At 47.8% G+C, this 20,908-nt stretch overlaps 1 protein-coding gene across 4 annotated transcripts in view; it reads left to right on the plus strand.

The window, feature by feature from the left end:
* MYO16 (myosin XVI) overlaps window positions 1-20,908 on the plus strand; it is a 526,459-nt gene that overhangs the window by 409,399 nt on the left and 96,152 nt on the right. For all 4 annotated transcript variants that reach the window (XM_069602005.1, XM_069602006.1, XM_069602007.1 and 1 more), the window contains one exon: window positions 16,614-16,716. In XM_069602005.1, coding sequence (XP_069458106.1) covers window positions 16,614-16,716 — 103 coding nt within the window. The remainder of the gene's footprint in view (window positions 1-16,613; window positions 16,717-20,908) is intronic.

Raw genomic sequence — 20,908 nt, forward strand, 5'->3', positions numbered from 1 at the left:
ACCGCAGATCCCCCTTCCCAGGCCAGGCCGTAAGCAGGGGGCTCCCAGGCCCTCACGCGTGTTTCCTGTCTCTCAGGGGTCGCTGCCCTTCCCTGTCAAGGGTCCACTGTTTCACACATGTTGTCCAGTTTTAAATTGTTTGAGGAGGGAGAATCAAACTGGCCCCTGTTCCTCCATCTTGACTGAAAGCAGACATTTATAAACTTATTTTTTTATATTGGTTTCCTACTAGATGGGAAGTTTCTCTATTAAATTGTCTCTGGGCTAGCTTGTGAGTACCTGTAATCTCTTCTTTCAACAGAAAACTTCCTAAAATGAATGCTATTATTTGAAGGCTTGTGTATTTTAAAGGTGATTCTTGATAGTCTGGATAATGGTATGCTTTTCTCTTTTGATCTTCAAATTATGTATACCAGTTTTTCCTAAACATACTTGTATCTCTGAATAAAAATTAGCATAGAGCAGCTGGTATTTTATAAAATGATGCTAGACAAGAGTTTGGATAGGAAGTGGAGGCGAATACTATATTTGTTTGAATGTGCATGGGATTTTAATTAAGCTAAAATTAAGCACGTTAGAAATTGTCCAGGAAGCTGATGACTTTTTTCTTAGGCAATTCATGGCTTGGAAGCTTCTATGACCAAAATGGCCAGAAATGCATATTTATGTGCAGGGCCCTAAATAGACTTATGAATGTTCTGCCCCCCATCCCATGCAAAACAAACAAACAAACAAACAAACCTTTGACTTTTAAGAGAAAAGTTTCACCTGCTTTGCCCACAGTAGAATTTTATGAGTTCACAGGAAATTTCTCATTCTCTAATGGATGACCTACTAGCAATTTAACCCAGGGAAACTCTGAGACATAAAAAGATCCTTAAAGCATTTCAAAAATTAATAAGTAACAAGGATAGGGAGATATGCTTTTTAAAAGTACCTTTTACTTACATTTCTCGTATGTTATCTCACAGATCTTTGCAACCATTGCATGCAAATATTGCCATAGCCATTTATCAGGTCAAGAATAGGGCTCAAAAAGTTAAGGTTTAAGCAAATACCTCTGGCCTTTACTGCGTACTATTGCCGTCCATTTCAGTGGTCTGCTGCTGCTAAGTCGCTTCAGTCGTGTCCGACTCTGTGCGACCCCATAGATGGCAGCCCACCAGGCTCCCCCATCCCTGGGATTCTCTAGGCAAGAATACTGGAGTGGGTTGCCATTTCCTTCTCCAATGCATGAAAGTGAAAAGTGAAAGTGAGGTCACTCAGTCATGTCCTACTCTTAGCGACCCCATGGACTGCAGCCTACCAGGCTCCTCCATCTATGGGATTTTCCAGGCAAGAGTACTGGAGTGGGGTGCCATTGAGGAATCCCAAAGAAAGGCAATGCCAAAGAATGTTCAAACTACTGCAAAATTGCATTCATCTCACACACTGGCAAAGTAATGTTCAAAATTCTCCAAGCAAGGCTTCAACAATACATGAACAGAGAACTTCTGGATGTTCAAGCTGGATTTAGAAGAGGCAGAGGAACCAGATATCAAATTGCCAACATCTGTTGGATCATAGAAAAAGCAAGAGAGTTCCAGAAAAATGTCTACTTCTGCTTCATTGATTACCAAAGCCTTTGACTGTGTGGATCACAACAAACTGGAAAATTCTGAAAGAGATGGAAATTCCAGACCACCTTACCTGCCTCCTAATAAATCTGTATGCAGGTCAAGAAGCAACAGTTAGAACAAGACATGGAACAATGGATGGTTCCAAATTGGGAAAGGAGTATGTCTAGGTTGTATATTGTCACCCTGCTTACTTAACTTATATGCAGTACATCATGCGAAATGCCAGGCTGGATGAAGCACAAGCTGGAATCAAGATTGCCAGGAGAAATATCAGTAACCTCAGATATTGGCAGAAACAACATCCTTATGGCAGAAAGCCAAGAGGAACTAAAGAGCTTCTTGATGAAAGTGAAAGAGGAGAGTGAAAAAACTGGCTTAAAATTCAACATTCAGAAAACAAAGATCATGGCATCCAGTCCCATCACTTCATGGCAAACAGATGAGGAAACAATGGAAACAGTGTCAGACTTTACTTTTTGGGCTCCAAAATCACTGCAGATGGTGACTGCAGCCATGAAATTAAAAGACGCTTACTCCTTGGAAGAAAAGCTATGACCAACCTAGACAGCATATTAAAAAGCAGAGACACTACTTTGCCAACAAAGGTCCACCTAGTCAAAGCTATGGTTTTTCCAGTGGTCATGTATGGGTGTGAGAGTTGGACCACAAATCTGAGCACTGAAGAATTGATGCTTTTGAACTGTGGTGTTGGAGAAGACTCTTGAGAGTCCCTTGGACCTCAAGGAGATCCAACCAGTCCTAAAGGAAATCAGTCCTGAATATTCATTTGAAGGACTGATGCTGAAGCTCCAATACTTTGGCCACTTGATGCGAAGAGCCTGACTCATTGGAAAGGACCCTGATGCTGGGGAAGATTGAAGGCAGGAGAAGGGACGAAAGAGGATGAGATGGTTGGATGGCATCACCGACTCAATGGACATGAGTTTGAGTGAGATCCAGGAGGTGGTGAAGGACAAGGGAGCCTGGTGTGCTGCAGTCCATGGGGTTGCAAAGAGTCAGACATGACTGAGTGACTGAACTGAACTGACTAATTTACATAACATATACAGTAAAATATAGAATACGTATATAATACTAGAAACGACTGACCTGTTTCTAAGAAACAAAAAGGCTAGTTAACACAGGCTTTGAAATGTGTATATATATGTGTGTGTATAAAAAATACGTAAATATATTAATACATTGTATATATAGTATATATTTATATTATATTATTTCCTCAGGATTTTCATATCATTCATTCATTTCATTTAAAAAAGTCTTCTTATGAAACTGCAGATGTAGCATTCATTGAAGTATTTAATATTAAGTAGCAATCACACATGCAACCTAACGAAGTGCAACATTACATGACGCCTGTCCTTTATCTCCCTCTGAAAGTTATTTTATTTCTCGCCCTAAATCTTACCCAAGAATTCTCTAAAGACCTACAAGCTTGGGTGCTCAAAGACATCTCTATAAAAGTTATTCATCAGAGTTAATATTGAGTTCCTTGCAATGACCTGAGGCTGTGCTACGTGTTAAGGATACAAAGATGAGTCAGTCTTGCCCAAGTGTGACGTGTCTCCCAGGTTGAGATGGTACCAGGGTGGTTGTCGGAGCCTAGAAGTGAAGCCTGTGGCCCCACAGGATAGAATTCTGAGGGGACTCCTGGGTAATGGTGACGAGTGAGCTCCTTGCATGAGGTCATGGAGAAAACCCCAGACTTGGAGAGAGACCTAAGGATCGGATTTGAATAAAGGGAGGCAGTCAAGAGCATCCGACGGCGTCCCGGGAGGATATTCTCATTGCAGGAGCCTGAGTACATCAGACAGAATGAGAGCCCAGAGGAAGGAAGAACTGTGTGTTTTAGGCACAAAACTCAGCTACCCTGGACCTCGGGTACCCTTAGCTGCCCTGAAGCTAATCAGCATTAAATGTTTGAAACCGTGTGATGGTGTGGTTTTCCTCCCCTTCATGCTGCATCAGGAGTTGGCAAGCTACGACCCCCTCGCCACACCGGTTGGTGGCCTGGTTACTAGGGAAAGCGTCATCGGGCACAGCACCCTGTTTGCTCACGTGCTGCTTGCGGCTCCTGTCATGTTGCAAAGGCAGTGCGTATGTGTGTGTGCCTGTGTGCTCAGCTGTGCCCAGCTCTCTGAGACCCCACGGACTATAGCCCACCAGCTTATGCTGGGCATGGGATTTCCTGGGCCAGAATGCTGGAGCAGGTTGCCATTTCCTTCTCCAGGGGATCTTCCTGACCCAGGCATCTAACCCTCATCTCTCGCATCTCCTGTATTGGCAGGCGGGTTCATTACCACTAGTGCCACCGACAAAGGGAGGGTTGAGCCTAACATATTCACTTTGGGGTGAGATCATTATTTGTCATGGTGAGCTGACCCGCACTCTGTAGGGTGGTTAGCAGGATCCCTGGAAACTACCACCAGATTCCAGGGCCATCCCCTCCCCCGTCATGACATCAAAACATGTCTTAATTCAAAACATGCTTAAATGTTGAAGATGTCTCATGCATCTTATACCATTTGGATTTATTCAGTCAATATCTTCAAATAGTAATAATAAGTCATCAAGATTTAATATGACAATTACATGCACATCTTATTCCCTCAAGCTGTGGGTGTGCTGGGTTCTAATCCAAAAGTGTAAGCTACTCTTCACTATCAAAGCATCCCTGTTATAACCTTCAAGAGTGGCGTGTCTGTATTTAAAGTGTCTCACTGAAGAGGAGGCTTCCCTGGTAGCTCAGCTGGTAAAGAATCTGCCTGCAATGCGGAAGACTCCGGTTCGATTCCTGGGTCAGGAACATCCCCCAGAGAAGTATTCTTGGCCTTCCCTGGTGGCTCAGCTTGTAAAGAATCCACCTGCAATGTGGGAGACCTGTGTTCGATCCCTGGGTTGGGTAGATGCCCTAGAGAATGGAACGGCTACCCTCTCCAGTATTCTGGCCTGGTGAATTCAGTCTTTGGGGTCACCAGGAGTCGGACACAACTGAGCAACTTTGAGTTCACCATTGAAGAGGAAAGAAATTAGATGTAAAGTATAGCATTTTGATCCTGTGTTCTTAAAAATGTACATTACTTACATTTCTTGGCTCAAGATGACAACTCAGTTAACTATCATTAGAATTTACTACTTGCTAATTTTCCATGACTCACCACAATGCAAATGTCAATTTTGTCTTTTTTTTTTTTTAGTTTCTCTTCTTTCTTTTCATATAATTTTTGAAGGCTGCCTTCTATTTACAGTTATTACAAAATCTCTCCTCCCCTCCCCCCTATATCGCCCCTCCCCCCACTGGTAAAACTTTGTTCTCTGCATCTATGAATTTGCCTCTTTTATGTTATAGTCACTAGCTTGTTGTAATTTTTAGATTCCATGCATAGGCAATGTCGCATGGCATTTATCTTTGTCCATCTGACGTACTTTCTCAGCATAATGCCCTCCAAGTCCATCGATGCTACAGCAAGTGGCAGGGCTTCGTTCTTTTTCATGACCGAATAACATTCCACTGTGTGTGTGCGCCACATCTTTCTGCACACATCTGTTCATGGACACTGAGGTGGTTTCCATGCCTTCTGCCATTTCAAATAGTGTCTTTTCAAATTTTTGGTTTTGTGTTTTTGGATATGTACCCAAGAGCGGAATTGCTGAGTCATCTGGCAGTTCTATTTTTAGTTTTCTGAGAAACTCCCGTACTGTTTTCCATATGGGCCACACAAATCTATATATTCCCACCAACAATGTATAGGGGTTCCCTTTTCTCCACGTCCTCACCAATATTTGTTATTTGTAGACTTTTTGATAACAGCCATTCTGACCACCGTGAGGTGATATCTCATTGTGGTTTTGATTTGCTTTTCCCTGATATTTAGTGATGTTGAACATCTGTTCATGTGCTTGTTGTCCATCTGTATTTCCTCTTTGGACAGTTAAGAACTTGTTGTTCAGTTGCTCAGTCTGATTATATGATGTATTTTAAAATTAATACTTTTTTGGATGGTACTTACATACAATGTGTATATCCCATTGTATGTAAGCCTTAAAAATAAAGGACGTTCTGCTTGGTGAACTGCTTTGGTGACGACATAGATGAGCCTAGGGGGCGTGATGCTGAGTGAAATAAACCAGACCCAGAAGGACAGATGCTGTATGGTCTCACTTATATGAGGCTCTGAAGTAGTCAAAAACCACAGAAACAGGGAGTGGGGTGGTGGTTGCCAAAGTGTGGAGGGAGGGGCGAATAGGGAGGGGATGGTCAAGGAGACAGAGTTTCCGCTCTGCAAGATTTACAAGCCCTGGGGGTCCGTGTGCAGCATTGCGCCTGTAGTTATTGGTGCTCTCTCGTTATCTTAAAAATGTGCCAAGAGAGTAAATCTTATGTAAATGTTCATAGCACAAGTAAGTAAGTAAACGAAACTTTAGAAGCCCAGAGGACACTTCTGGAGGTGATGGTTGTGTTTATGGCATTCATGGTGGCGATGGTTTCACAGTTGTTGTTCAGTCACTAGGTCGTGTCCCACTCTGTGAGATGCCATGGATGGCAGCAGGTCAGGCTTCCCTTGTCCTTCATCAGCTCCCAGAGTTTGCTCAAACTCATGTCCATTGAATTGATGATGCCATCCAACCATCTCATCCTCTGTCACCCCCTTCTCCTCCTGCCCTCAGTCTTTCCCAGCATCAGAGTCTTTTCCAATGAGTCAGCTCTTTGCAACAGGTGGTCAAAGTGTTGGAGCTTCAGCTTCAGCATCAGTCCTTCCAGTGAGTATTCAGAGTTGATTTCCTTTAGGATTGACTGATTTGATCCTGCAGTCCAAGGGACTCTCAAAAGTCTTCTCCAACACCACAGTTTGAAAGCATCAGTTCTTAGGCACTCAGCCTTCTTTATGGTCCAACTCTCACTTCCATACATGACTACTGGAAAAAAACATAGTGTTACTATATGGACCTTAGTTGGCAAAGAAATGTCTTTGCTTTTAAATACAGTGTCTAGGTTTGTTGAAACTTTTCTTCCAAGGAGCAATCATCTTTTAATTTCATAGCTGCGGTTATTTCACAGAGGTACAGTGATTTCCAGACTCACCCAGTGAATGCATTAAATATGTACACACTTCAATAAGGCATTTTTTAGATAATTAATATTTTCCAAAGTTAGCAAACATAATTGGGTTCAGATACCGAATTACGCACTTTCTACAGTAGACATTCAGAAGAGAGTTTCATCGCTGTGGGAATCGTGAGAGCTTGTTTCAGGGCCAGGCTGCTCCTTCAGAGATGAGAATAAGTTCATTCCTCTTCATGATCTGCTAACCAATTGTAATAACAGTGATATTCAGAGCAGCAGGTTTCTCTGGTTGTTAGTAACTCAATTCAGTATATGAACTCGACATAAACATATTGAAATCATAAAATAACTGGCATTCGCCACCAATCTCCATAAAATGCTTCAGCCATTTTCAAGAAGCGCCTTCTCTGTTAAGTAGGGAGAGAAACAACTCTCTACTGCTCAGAGAAACAACAACTAAAGCAACAAATATCTCCAACAAGTAAACCAACCTGCCTTGGTTTCCTGTTCCTACTCAAGCACAAGAGGTCAGACTGACCCCAGTGGATGTTTGATTAGGGAGTAAATTGATTTAGGGAAGAGGTAATTTTACTTAAGCCACAAAGCTTAGAGAGGACTCTCATTTCGGCTTAAACAGCAAATGAACAGCTGTTCTTTTCAGTTTAGGGAGACAAGCTGTTCTAGTACCTGATAAATACAGGCTATGGCTCAGCCAGTACATTCTGCAGAACGTGGATGAGGGGGCAGGACGGAGCCCTGCAGCCTCCCCATCCACCAACAGTGCTCAGCATCCTCCTGGCCATGTGTGAAGAGATCGGAAAACGACAGGCTGGCCTCCTGGCCTCAATGGTTATTTCAGCTCCATCACAAATCCCAGCTTTGAATGTCCCCATAGTAGATGACCCTGCAGTGTGGTGTGTACACGGGTGGGTATTCTCTATATAAAGATAAACTCAGGCCATGTTGAACCCACAAACCTGACCAAGAAAAGATGCCCTGAGGCACAGACTGTTCAGGAAACGGAACCCGGTGTGTATTTCACATCAGGACACTTACAAGTGTTTCACTTCCATCCTGTTACTGAAAACCCAGCTATCGTTCTGTTGCGCAGTTCAGATGAGATGGTGGGGCCGGCTTGAAGTCAGAGAACTTGCGAGCATTGTCATGTAAATTCTAGGCAGACGCTCTGAACTCATTTTTTATCTGCAGATTGGTACACTGGCTTAGTCCCGGGGGCCAAGGTAGATTTTCACATTCTTTTTTATTATTATTATTTGGCTCCCATATTGTCCGGAAGAGAACCTCTGGCTTAGTTACATGTCTTGCATAAATGGACACCACAGGACTGAGGCAGCATCTCCAGGCGGGCTGCGTGGCCACAGGATGAAGGGGGAGACGCTTCCAAGGAAGTGGTTAGAATCTCGGACTTGCTTCTTCGGTTGGGGTCCACGGGACCCGCTGCCTTCGCCCTGCCAGCTGCTCAGAGGCTGCAGCCAGTAGACGCCTTAGTGATCACAGCCAAGGGATGGAGCACACCTTCGGTGGAACTCACACCAAAAGGGGAAGGGGAGAGGGCTTCGCCCAGGCCCTCAGCTGGCCCAGAACCCCTCGTCTCCTTCGTGTTATCTCCTTTCTCGTGCGTCTGGATCTCCGCCAGCCATGACGCACAAGCCAGGCCCTGAGTTTGAATTTTGAATGCTGTGTTTGAGAATTGTAACAGATCAATGCCTAGTAAATATGTATGTGATGACATTAAGACAAGTGCCTAATAATGTTATTAAAATAATCGCCACAAGAGCAGTACCCCCAGCTAATGAAAAGGAGACAGAGAGGAGAAAGCAGCCTTGATTTGTAAGGTTCGGCGTTGAAGGCAGTAGCATGGCGTCTGGCTCTTGCCATTTTCTGTTGCTGATACTCCTCATTTATCCATTCATCTGTACCATGGTTACCTTTATCCTCTCAAGCTGAGTGGAGGCCGAGGAGGGGAGGGAGGGGAGCCCACTGGAAGCTTTCAGGCTGAGGAGGTCCAGCCACTGGGCGCAGCAGAGGCAGAGAAATGAGGGGGGCGGAAGTGGTTCGATCGGCTCAATGCAGGGGGTCGTGGGAGCTGGTAGAAGGGGGGCTGGTGCAGGTGGGAAAAGCTCCACGTGATCCGATAAGCGTCTCAGGCTTTGTTCTGCAGGGTGGGCCTGGGGGGTGGCAAAAGGCAGAGCCCACCCAGCACACGGGCCACCCCTTGATAAAGCTCAGACCAATCTACAGCCCGAGAAGGGACTTGTAAGGACTTGTAAACCTTAAATGTCACAGAAGAAGAGAAAGGGGAACGGGCAACACTGAACACAGATTTTTGTGTGAACTAGAGGATTTTTTGGACAACTTTCTCTCTTTGCTTTCGCATCCTTTTCTTTAAAAGGAAGAACAAGTGATCCTCTTCAGCTGGAAAGCACTTGTGCGAGTCCTCTCTGTGTGTGTCTCATCTCTGCTTCTCATCCTCCCCGCAGCCTCCACGCTGAGATGGATTTTATTTCTCTCTCAAGCCCACTTGTGCTCCCTCATCTTCGTACTTCTCACTATTTTCATGATGTATGTCAGCCCCGTTGCTAGGCAGCTGTTACCCTCAACCCACCACTCAGCCTCCTGAATGCTGGAAATTAGCCCCAAATAGCTAGAAAATCACCCTTCCGCACCTGCACTGTATTTACCGCGAGAGCAGGGATACGCGGAGCAAATGGTAATCCAGGCACGTGCGTAGAAGGGGCGAAATGCATCCTGTCCCCCCCCCCCCCCCCCCCCCCCCCCCCCGCCTCCAGATAGCTACGTTTGTGCTGGACGCCAGGTAGAGAAACCACGCAGGGCCCTGTGTGAAAAATATCAAGGGAATGAATGGTTAGAGAAGAAACTGCAGGCTCATTGTTCTGGAGCTAAAAATTAATGGACAAGGTAACCCGGAGAAAAGCAGAAATACACAAAAATAAGCATGGGGAGAATGTAGAATCTGTAGATTTCTACCAGCACTGCCTGTAAGGTCAGGCCGTTCTTCCTTGGCTCTAAGAAGCAAAACACTCTCCTTCACCTGATGTCTTCTCCCGTCTTTCCCCTGAGGGCGAGCTCCCTGCAGCTCCATCTTCCCCTTCCTGTGGATTATCCAGGCCTTTCTCTGGGAGAATGAAGTGGTCAGGAATCCTCAAACATCCTTTCATTGTTCTCAGTGAAACAATGAAAATAAGTCCCTAATAAGAGAAATGCCATCATCAGGTCTTGAAATTTTAAAAAAAATCACATCGTTCCGGAGATATCATTTTAGCCAGAAAAAGGCGTGTTTCGTCTTTGAGCATATGCAGTAATTAGAACACATCTTGGGCTTCCCTGGTAAAGGATCCACCTGTAATGCAGACCTGGGTTCGATCCGAGTTGGGAAGATCCCCTGGAGAAGGCAATGGCAACCCAGTCCAGTTATTCTTGCCTGGAGAATCCCAGGGACAGAGGAGCCTGGCGGGCTGCAGTCCATGGGGTTGCAAAGATTTCGGCATGACTGAGCGACTTCACTCGGTGACCAGTGCATTCCTTGGCAGAGTATGCGTATCGTAATAGTTGCCCAGAGAATATTTGCTGAATAGAATTAAATTTTAAGGGGTTTTGAGACTGAAGCTTTCATGAAAGAATTTTCTTTGAGAAAGAAGAGAGGAAATGAACATTCAACAAACGATTTCAGGAGATTGCATCTAAGTTTTTTTTAAGCATTAGCTTAATATATATCCTTTGTATTTTTCTAAGGCAGTGATTCTACAATTTCATGAGAGTCAGCTAAGAGTCATTACAATGTTTAACCAGATGCCTACAGTTACTGAATGAGCTCTTTCTTTGTGTCTAGGACCGTGAGGGACAGACTCTCAATATTATTCTTGAAACCAGGAGGAACAACCCATTTTGAAAAGAGGAATATTTATTTCATCACTTTCTTTAGATCCTACTTTGCATTTCTTAATTGTTAGCTTCTTCTCTGTTACTGCAACTTCAACCTACCCCTCTTAGAATATAGAGGCCCCAGAAGGAAAGGACCAGTGATGTGGTTCTTTCACGTATACTTTGTCAGTGCTAGTCACATCTGTTACTCTTCCATCATCATCTTCTGGATTCTGTGAGTGCACCGAGGAGAGTTTTCATGAATCCTTGATGTAGAAAGAGCTCTTAATGATGAGTATGGGCGCCGTAAAATTTTTCAGTAACTGTGATAGGCCATGAGTTTGAGTAGGCTCCGGGAGTTGGTGATGGACGGGGAAGCCTGGCGTGCTGCAGTCCATGGGGTCACAAAGAGTCGGATATGACTCAGCGACTGAGCTGACTGACTGAACTGTGCTAGAACTCGCTGGGAATTGAGCTTGTAGACCAGGAGGAAGGGGAAGTTGAAAGTCATCAGAGACAGATTTCACAAGAGACATGAGACAGATGGCGTGTCTAACACGGTTTTAGCTTTCAGCCCCAAGAGAACCCCGAGTGTTCCGCATCATAAAGGAAACAGACCCAGTTTCCTGCATGGTCCTTCTGACCAGACAGGCAGAAGGCTCCGACAGAAAAGAAGCTGACCCCAGCTGAGGAATGGCCAACCAGGGAGGCGCCAAGTCTGGTTCGGGGGCGTTGGTGGCATCTGGTCCACACCTCCTTTGGGCGTTTCGCCTCCACGCCCCTTCTGGGTCTCCTGAGTTGCACGACTGTTTCCTTTTGTTTGTGGAGAGTTCGTCCAGGAAAATAAGTCATCTTCCCAGACTCCTCCATCTCAGGCAATGTCAACTTCATCCTCAGTGTCCCCGGTCAAGATACTTGGGGTCATCCTCTCTTTCTTTCCCATCCACATCAACGCCTGGCAGATCTGCCTCAAATATGGACCGAGTTTATCAGTTCCCACTGCTTGGAAGAGCCACGTCCTGGGAGGCTCTCCCCAGGCCCCGCGCATTCCCATAGCCTGCTCTCTGCCTCGCAGCCGTGATGATTCTTTGGGTGTCCACTAATGTGGCTCATCTGCCCACAGCCTTGCTCCCTAGGGCTCTCCGAGTCCCAGATGAAGCCCTTCACGTCACCCGTGGGGGCCCTCGTCCCCCCGTGTGGCTACCTCTGGGTCCCTCTCCTCCATTTACCCTCCCACCTGCACCGGCCGCCCTGCCCCCTCGGTTCTCTGAGCATGCGCACACGACCCGCCCCGGGCTGCCGGACCCCACACCCCCGGTGTGGATCCTGTTCCCCCGAGCAGGTGATCAGCAGGAATCTGCTGAGCAGGAATCTGCTCACCCCGAAACCTCCCCTGCCTCAGTTTCCTCCATCTCTCTTGGATCTGACCTCCTTCCTCGTTTACAGTTCTAGTCTCTGTCTCCATCATGAAATAGAAGGGCTTTTGTCCGTTTTGCTTCCTGCTGTGTTCCTGGAATCTGTTGTGTGCTCTCAGATGGTAAAGTCCACGTGCAACGCAGGAGACCGGGGTTCGATCCCTGGGTCGGGAAGATCCCTTGGAGAAGGAAATGGCAACCCACTCCTCCGGTATTCTTGCCTGGAGAGTTCCCTGGACAGAGGAGCCTGGCGGGCTACAGCCTATGGGGTTGCAAAGAGTCACACACAGCTGAGCGACTGGCACACTTGTCTGTTTTCTTTCCCTCTGCGTTCCTGGGATCTGTTTTGTGCTGAGTCAGTTTTGGTTGGTTGATTGAATGAGCCCGAATGAATGAAACAGAGGACGCGATTCTGGACATGGAACTAGATAACAGGCACGTCTCTCATCCCAGACGGGGCTGAGACAGGAGGGGGTCAGTTGGAAGAGTGGACATTGACTTCTTACGGTTGGCTGGTCTCTCTGGGGCCCAGGGCAGGTGTCAGCCTGGCTGGATGGAGGTGACCACCTCCTGGACCACGGAGGCCAGGGATGCGTGGGAACAAGGGAGGAGAAGCCCCTTCTCCAGACCCCCACCCTCTGTGCTCAGGACCGCGTGCGGCTCTGCGGTGGCCATTACCATTCCGTCTGGGATGGGCAGTCTCCGGGAGGCCAAGCTTCAGTGCAGGGGTGGACCCGCGACTCCATCTAGAGGCGACATTCAGATTCCAGAGACAAGATGCTTTTAATTACATTAAAATAGAGCCCCTCACCCTGTCTAAGATGACGCTTTTGTCTTTTCGGTTGAAATGTCAGAATTATACCACTTTAAGTGTCAAAAGGACTATATAAAATGAGAAGAGAAAGGCACCGCGTGTTAAGACTTTTGTTCTGACTTGTTAATACTGTATTCAGATACTTGAATTATGTCAATTCCATTCTCCGTGATAATTAGCAGAGTTCCAGAATGAGACAATTATAGAAGAATAAAGAGATTATGTGAGTGATTTCGTTTCATTGTGTAACCGGCTAAGTGGTGGGAACGCACTGATTTTCCTGGGTGTTTGAATGAGTCTGTGTTTCATTAGGAGCTTAGTTCACTGCCAGAGGGAAGCTCAGTCACCCAGAGGTCAGAGAACCAAGGAGTCCCGTCTCTGAGAGTCCCATCCACCGGTGGCCCCGTGGGTTTGGCCGTTTCAGATGTGTGTGCCCAGTCTCGTCCCTTTTACTCTGGAACCGCCTGGGGCTGGGGAGGTTTCCTTCGTGCCTCGAACCGACGCTGGTGGAGATACCGCCTCCAGAGTCAGGCCACCCCAGTGCAGTCCCAGCTCAGGCCCTTCCATGTCTGTGTCAGGCCTCTCAGGGGGGCTTTGAGCCACAGAAATGGACTCTCTCACAGTTCCGGAGACGCCAGTGGGGCCCAGCCCTCTGGGGCCCTTGCTTGCCTGCTCTAGCTTTGGGGGTGGCCCCCCAGTCCTTTCAGCTGCATCACCCCACTCCCGCCTCCCTCGCCAAGTGGTGTCCTCCCTGTGACTCTGTCCTCACGCTGCATTTCTGCCTCTTGCCAGGACACCAGTCCTGTGGGATTCGGGCCCTGCCTGCTGCCGTCATCCTAACTGCATTGCGTCCTTCAAGCCTATTTCCAGATCGGGTCACATCCATGTATCCGCTGTGCTGTGCTTAGTCATCAGTGGTCTCTGCCTCTTTGCTACCAGCCCGCCAGGCTCCTCTGTCCACGGGATTCTCCAGGCAAGAATGCTGGAGTGGGTTGCCATTTCCTTCTCCAGGGGGTCTTCCTGCCCCAGGGACTGGACCTGTGTCTCCTGAGTCTGCTGCACTGCAGATAGACTCTTTACCTGCTGAGCCATCTATCTATTCAGGGCAGCGGAGGGTTGGGGGAAGACACAATTCAACATCATCCTTGTCAACTTGGGCAAGGGATTTCATTTCCGTGACCATCAGCTTCTCACTGTCGAAAGAGGGCAGTCATCCAGACGTGTTGCACCTTCGAGGAGCGTGGGAAGCAGCAGGTGAAAATTCCTGGCACTTGTTTGGTGCTTGAGAAACGTTCTTCCCTGTCCTCCACTCCTCCAGCCCAGCTTCTTGGCCTCCCATCCTTGATCGGGTTGCTCACAAAGCTCCTTTGGATTTTTCCATACCACCTCACGGGAAAACCTCAAAGAACTTTCTGGCCAACCCACTAGTTACTTTCTCCACACATAGACATTTCTGTAGACACCATGCGATGTGCAGAGATGACCCAGTGCCCTGGGGAAGATCACACACTTCGAAGACAGATAAAAATTGGATTCACCTTTATAGCACAACATAGAATTTGTACCACATCCTGAGAAGCACGCAGGTGCAGTACCGAGAGAGGGAGAATTCCTACTCAGTGTCTTGCCAAGGACCTCACAGCAAATCGCTGCAAAGCTGAAACCTGAGTCTGGGTTTAGGTCCCCAGTCCAGTTTCTTTCCTATTCAGAAACATTATGCAATTATGTAGTTATCACCTTTGAACCCCTCGAACGTGGTAACGCATAATCCCTTTTTGCCCCCTGATGCCCTCAGGTCATGTGCCAGCATCTCTGGGGAATGCCCATCACCTTCAGGTGGTCCCTCCACTGCCCCCTGCAGCTTCCTCCCGCTTCCCAAGCCCCCACACACAACCTCTGTTATCCCTGATTCCTCTGCTCTGTGCCAGCCTGGAAAGGCCCTCTTCTCTTCTGCAGCAACCACAATAAGACCAGCTTAAAAAAAAACACAGCAGATACCAAGTCTAGTGCCTACTGGGTAGGAAAGCATATTCTTGCCTCTTATTAAAAAAAAAAGGAAAAATCATCACTGAATATCATCGACAGATCGTCTTAGACCATTCGGTGTGATCAAAACGATGAGCGGGAGCTTTCAGAGCCTCGCCCCTGGCACTCCAAATGCATGTTCAGCCTCTGCTGCTATTTTTACCCCCTTCTGTGCCCTGAGTTAATACATGAGCAAAAATCTAGGTTTGAGAGGGAAGGGATGTTGCTGATGCAGCCATATTTATTTTGCCTGACTCGTGGCTAGCAGGACGATGACGATGCTCAGTCCAGGGCAGATAAAGTGGTGGGTTGTGGGGGACAGCACTAAAAGGATTTTAGAGAGGAAACGAAAGTCTGCTGTTGGAAAGGTCACACAGGTGTGTTTTCTCAGGGGTAACGCTGTGCCCCAGATCCGTAGCTCCTGCTGCCCTGCCCCCAAGCCCCGAGCCCGCACAGTGGACACCCTGGTTTCTCTTCTGTGCCTGCAGAAATGAAGAAGTGGCGTGGCTGCCAGCGGGGCTTCCCAGGTAACTCTAGGGGTAAAGAATCCGCCTGCCAATGCAGAAGACCTGAGAGACATGGGTTCAACCCCTGGGGCAGGAAGACCCCTTGGAGGAGGGCGTGGCCACCCACTCCAGAATCTGCCTGGAAAATCCACAGAGGAGCCTGGCGGGCTATAGTCCACGGGGTCGCAAAGCACCGGACATGACTGGGTGACTGAGCATGCCCACGTGACCGCCAGCGGGACACGTCCAGCTCGGGTCGGGGAGGGTGGAGGGGGGTGGGCAGCCAAAGGTGCAGGGGATTCATTGTTTCCCTCGGGAAGCAGACCACCTTTTAGAAGATGCCGGATTTGCTGCAACAAACTTGAGATGGAAAGCTAAGATGTTCCACAGAAACTGACAGAGAATTGCGGTGATTTACTGATCGGCAGTAAGTTCCCAGGGTGGCCCAACGTGAGGGTTATAAACACACCAGATGCCGCCCTGTGTTCCTCTCCTTCCTCCTGTGCTCATCCTCCCCGCGTCGTCCTCCCCGCCCCGCCCCTCCCCTTTCTCCTAACGCTGTGTTGCTTGTATGCCAGGTTAAATGCCTTTGCATCTTTTTTTTTTTTTTAATGGGTCATATAATCTTTAAAGACCTTTTTTTTTACAAACCCAGAGGAAAACTTTATATAGCCATGAATTTCAGCCAGAGAGTGAAATTTAATTATTTGGAGGAATTTTCCAAAAATAAAAGGTCCCTCTAGAAGATTTAAAGCACTCGGTCTCCACTCTATGGGGAGGGCACTTCTCTGCTTATGTAAGGCTTCTGGGCGCTTTGGTCTTCCTTTATTATAGATTCTAACTACATCTAGATTCACTCTCAAACATTGATAAAGAATGTTGGAATATCTTAAATGGTGTATTTTAAGAGTATTCTAAAAATCTAAATGAGAACTAATAAGTTCGTATTCTTTCTCTTCGAACGCGCTTTTGATAAATGGTTTGCATCTCTCTTGGTAATATTAAAGGTAAGCTAGAGGACTGAGAAGTATATTTGGTTCCTTTTAAAGTCACATCCATGTAAAGGGCAAGGGCTGTTCCAAGCGATCCAGGGTGAGATGCGCGACACACGAGGTGTGAGGGCACCAAGGGCAAAGTAAGAACGGGGAAGGATTTGAAAACTGGGTAACAAAGGCAACGCTGCTGAAGAAAGCCGTTTGCTTGACCAGTTCACTCACGGCTTTCCTGTCCCCGCTGCTTTTGCAGGTACAGGCCCTTGGCCGAGACCCTCCCTGGCAACGAGAGGACGCTGCCCGCTGAGGAGAGGTGCCGGCTGGCCCTGAAGCACTGCCCGTTACCTGGGTGGCAGGTGGGTGACCCCCAAGCTCCTACCAGAGCAGGTCAGGGTTGCCAGTAGGTGAGCTGAGTCATTGCCGGAGCTGCCCAAGTGTGTGTGTGTGTGTGTGTGTGTGTGTGTGCTCAGCCGCTTCAGTTGTGTCCGACCCCGTGGACTGTAGCCCATCAGGCTCCTCTGTCCATGGGATTCTCCAGGCAAGAATACTGGAGTGGGTTGCCGCTGCCTGAGACTCACCAGCAAAACCAAAGTGCTGTGATGTGTTTGGCAAAGACAGATGCCAAGTGTAGTCCCTGATTCACCAGTTTCATCAGCAAACATAGGACAAAGGAAGCCCGGAGCCAATGTTTATGACTCAGGGAGGAGTTCAGGATCGAGTTTGCCTGCATCTCAGACCCCAACATAGGCAGCAGAGCCTTCTGGAGTGTCTAAAAGGGGAGAAGTTGGAGGAACCAAAACAGGGGTGGTTGACGGAGCCCAGGGTTCCCTGGCGTGGAAGCCATGCTTCCAGAGGGGGAAGGAGCAGGAGACGGAGCAGGAGTGTGCTCTTCAGAAACCCAGAGGCGCAGTCTGGATCTTGTTTAATCCCTGAAGCAACTCAGAAGGCCACCTCGACTAGTGCCAGGAAGAGGAATGTGAAATGTAAAAGAACTGAGGAACAGAACTGAGCAGTGATGGGAGTCGGGGTCCTCGACACCAGGAATTCCTGCAAGTTTCTAGCTGTGAAGCATCTGAACCTGCACAGGAGGCAGTAGCCGGTAATTTTGGCAAAACAGAACAATTACGGGAGAGCAGATATAAGCCTCATCTTTAGAGATGATGGGGAGGCAGAGTGTCTCTGAGGGAAAATGTATGATGGCTGATGAGGCCAAGAAAGGTGCTTTAGTGCAAAACGACACGAAGAGGCGGTGCAGACTAGCTGATGTGTCTGAAAGGGGAAGACAGGGTCGGTAGGGCAGGTGTTGAGCCCTGGGGTGACGCCAGCATCCTCGCCCGTCCATGGCGAAGAACCAAGAACCTAGCATTTTAGCATGGATGAGTAACGGTTTAATTGTCGGTGCCACCCAAGCACTTTCTTTATTATCCTATCTCCTGTTCTTTCCCTTTTTTAACTAATAACGGAGTTGAACTTTAAATAGCGGTCTGAAGGAGGACGCGCACACAGCCTGTAGTAGGCACAGATGCACATCCGTGCCAAAAGACAGGATAAAAAAAGGAGGGGGAAGGAGGAGCTGCTAACAGAGAGTGAAGTCAGCGAGCAGCGCAGGACTCAGCGGCATCAGACGTGGGGCTCGCGTGCAGAACCGTTCCACAGGCTGGAGGGAGTGAAGTTATTTCAGCTGACTCACTCTCAGAACTTTAAGCCAGTGTCTGGGGAAAGATGGAGGGCAGGAGAAGAAGGGGGCGACAGAGGACGAGATGGTTGGATGGCATCACCGACTCAATGGACATGAGTTTCTGAGCAAACTCCAGGAATTGGTGATGGACAGGGAGACCTGGCATGCTGCAGTCCATGGGGTTGCAGAGAGTCAGACATGACTGAGCGACTGAACAACAATTGAACAGAAGTGAATAGAGAACACAAAGATTTTGTTACATTTTGCTCTTTAACAAACACAGATAACAACTTTATTAACGTTGAGAAAGAACCTTGAGTTGTTGAGGAATCTGGGAAGATTCTTCCACTAAGAGAGGGACTGGCAGGAACCACAACACCTGACCAGCCTTTGGTCTTCCAAGACACCTGATTGGAGTCTAGAGTCAAACAAGGAGGGAGGGGGCCCAGGGAACAACCCAGGGCAGCCAGGCAGCTGTCCCTCTCCCCACGTGTGCTAGGACACTTTTGACTTTGCCACTGGGTACGGTGTGACGCTGAACCTCACGCACACTGGGCCTTTGAAAAAGTACCTCAAAACAAAACATGGGGAAGAGTTCCCATTTCATTACACTAATTTATTTTCCTTGGCTTTTTTATCTCCTTAAAGGAGGCCAAAGAAAAGAAGAAACGTATTCATCTGCAGATCGTATTTGTTTATGCCTTCCATCTTGAATAGTTAGGAAAGGTGGCTTTCTTCAGCTTCTCTAAGATGTAACCTTTCATATTCTTTATGCTATAAGACAAATTATTCACTCTAGAGAAATAAAGTGTATTCCTATTTCACTCTTGTACTAGTCAGAAGGCAAATGATTAAAAAAAAACAAACAACTAACTTCTTATCTAAAAAGCCAGACCCCTCAGTTTCAGAAGTAAAGCATTTGTTTGCAACACGTTGAAAGTTGCAGGCAAAGTTGTTACCACTCTCTTGTGGGAGGTTAACAAGAACGAGGATTAAATAAGAAATGTTTGAATCAGCAGCCGGTCCTAATGGGTGGCTTTGTTCAGGCACCATGGTCCTCAGATTGCTAAGAGGCCAACATATGTTTCCATGAAGCAGCCCTATGCATCCTCTGGCTCTGAGTGGTTAGCCATGAAACTGATGGCTATTCTCCTCCATACGCTTAGAAGTGATGCTCGAAGAGGAAGAGACTGGAGCCATCCTTGGCTGCGTGAATCTGCATGAAGTGTTAGCGAGAAATTCTATTCCCTGAACTGAAAAGCGGGTCTTTTCTGTGGCTCTCATGGGTCTTGAGGATCCTATGAGATCACTTCCTCTCTCCCCGACAGCCATCACAACCTGTGCAGGAAACCTTCACAGCATCAGCACGGGGGCTCTAGCTCCATTGCTACTGTTCTTTTGCACATTAGAGCGATTCTGCACGTGCTGCTGAACACTGGGGTCTGCTTCTGTTGCACACGAGGAGACAGTCGTCTTCCCATCAGCGCTGTGCGTTTGTTTAGTGATCCGCGTGTGCTGTTTACTGTTCATGTAGCCGTGGGATTGGAGTCAGTACGCGAGGCCTTGGGATTTCTGAAATCTCATCAGCAATGATTCCTCTCATCCTGGACGTCTGTTACAACAACTCCGAGGATGTTTTATTTATTTTGCTTTGCTTTATCCAAGTTAACCCTGATAGCGAACAATGCCATGCGGCAGAAAGAAAGGAGGCAGTGAACAGGAATAAGCTGACTGCAGACGTGAGGAAGTCACTGTAGAGATTGGATTCCTGATCAAAATGCAAGGTGGGGCGAATATTTCGTCTCGGCCAGAAGGCCCTTTGGCAGGACCAGACCCGGCTGTTCAGTGGCGGGTTCTTTCCGCTGCACTCGCTCCGATCTGTATCTTTTAATGTAGCCACTGAAAGTCCCTTTACTCGGACGACAGAACTTGAAAGGCACAGATTATGCTTCCAGAGCAGGGCTTTGATCAGAGGCACCGGGAGGTTCCTTGATGAGCCTGGCAGATTGCTTCCTGCAGTTAGTGTCTTTTTTTTTTTCCCGTTTTTCATGCACCCGGTAGATGGAGATAAAATAAGCTGGCTGCTTGCCATTGCTGCCAGTTCTGATCGGAATCTGTCTTAAGTGAGCATCAGCCCCCTGACCCTTCTACACCCACGGCTTTGGGAGGCTGGGTCCTGACTTAAGGAAAAAGAAGGAGAAGGAGAAAAGGGAGAACAGGAGGAACTGGGCTCAAGGGAGGAAATGTTTGGTCCTGTCTGGTGTGTAATGTCCATTCTAGTCTGAGAGCAGAGACCTGGCTGCTCCAGGCTCCCAGGGATGCCACAGGGCTGGCCAGCATCCACGGTCCAGGTGCCACCCCAGGAGTGCTCACCTCGCCTTGACCCCTTGGGCAGAGGCAGGCAGAGACCCATCCTGCTGAACCAAGTGGCAGCGCCCCCAGCAGGCAGGTGGCCAGGCCGTGTTCCTGCCTCCCCGTCCTTCGCTCTTGTCCTCACTCCTGAGGTCACCCAGCCTGTCTTCTACCGAGCCACTCCTGTCTGTCCCCGACCAGTGGAGTAAGCGTGTTGAGGAGGCTGTGTCCGCCCTGTGGACTGCATGTCTCCAGCAAGGGCATCTCACAGGCATATGCTTGGTGCAGACTTGCCCAGCCGGTCAATGAGTCTTTGTCGGTAAGAAACCACCAAACGACTCTATATATGCAGACGTGGGCTTCTCAAGTGGCATGGTGGTAAAGAACTGCCTGCCAGTGCAGGAGATGTAAGACACTCAGGTTCGATCCCTGGGTTGGGAAGATCCCTGGAGGAGGGCATGGCAACCCACTCCAGTATTCTAGCCTGGAGAATCCCATGGACAGAGGAGCCTGGCAGG

The sequence above is a fragment of the Ovis canadensis genome, chromosome 10 (genome assembly GCF_042477335.2).
Source record: "Ovis canadensis isolate MfBH-ARS-UI-01 breed Bighorn chromosome 10, ARS-UI_OviCan_v2, whole genome shotgun sequence".
Classification (NCBI taxonomy): domain Eukaryota; kingdom Metazoa; phylum Chordata; class Mammalia; order Artiodactyla; family Bovidae; genus Ovis; species Ovis canadensis.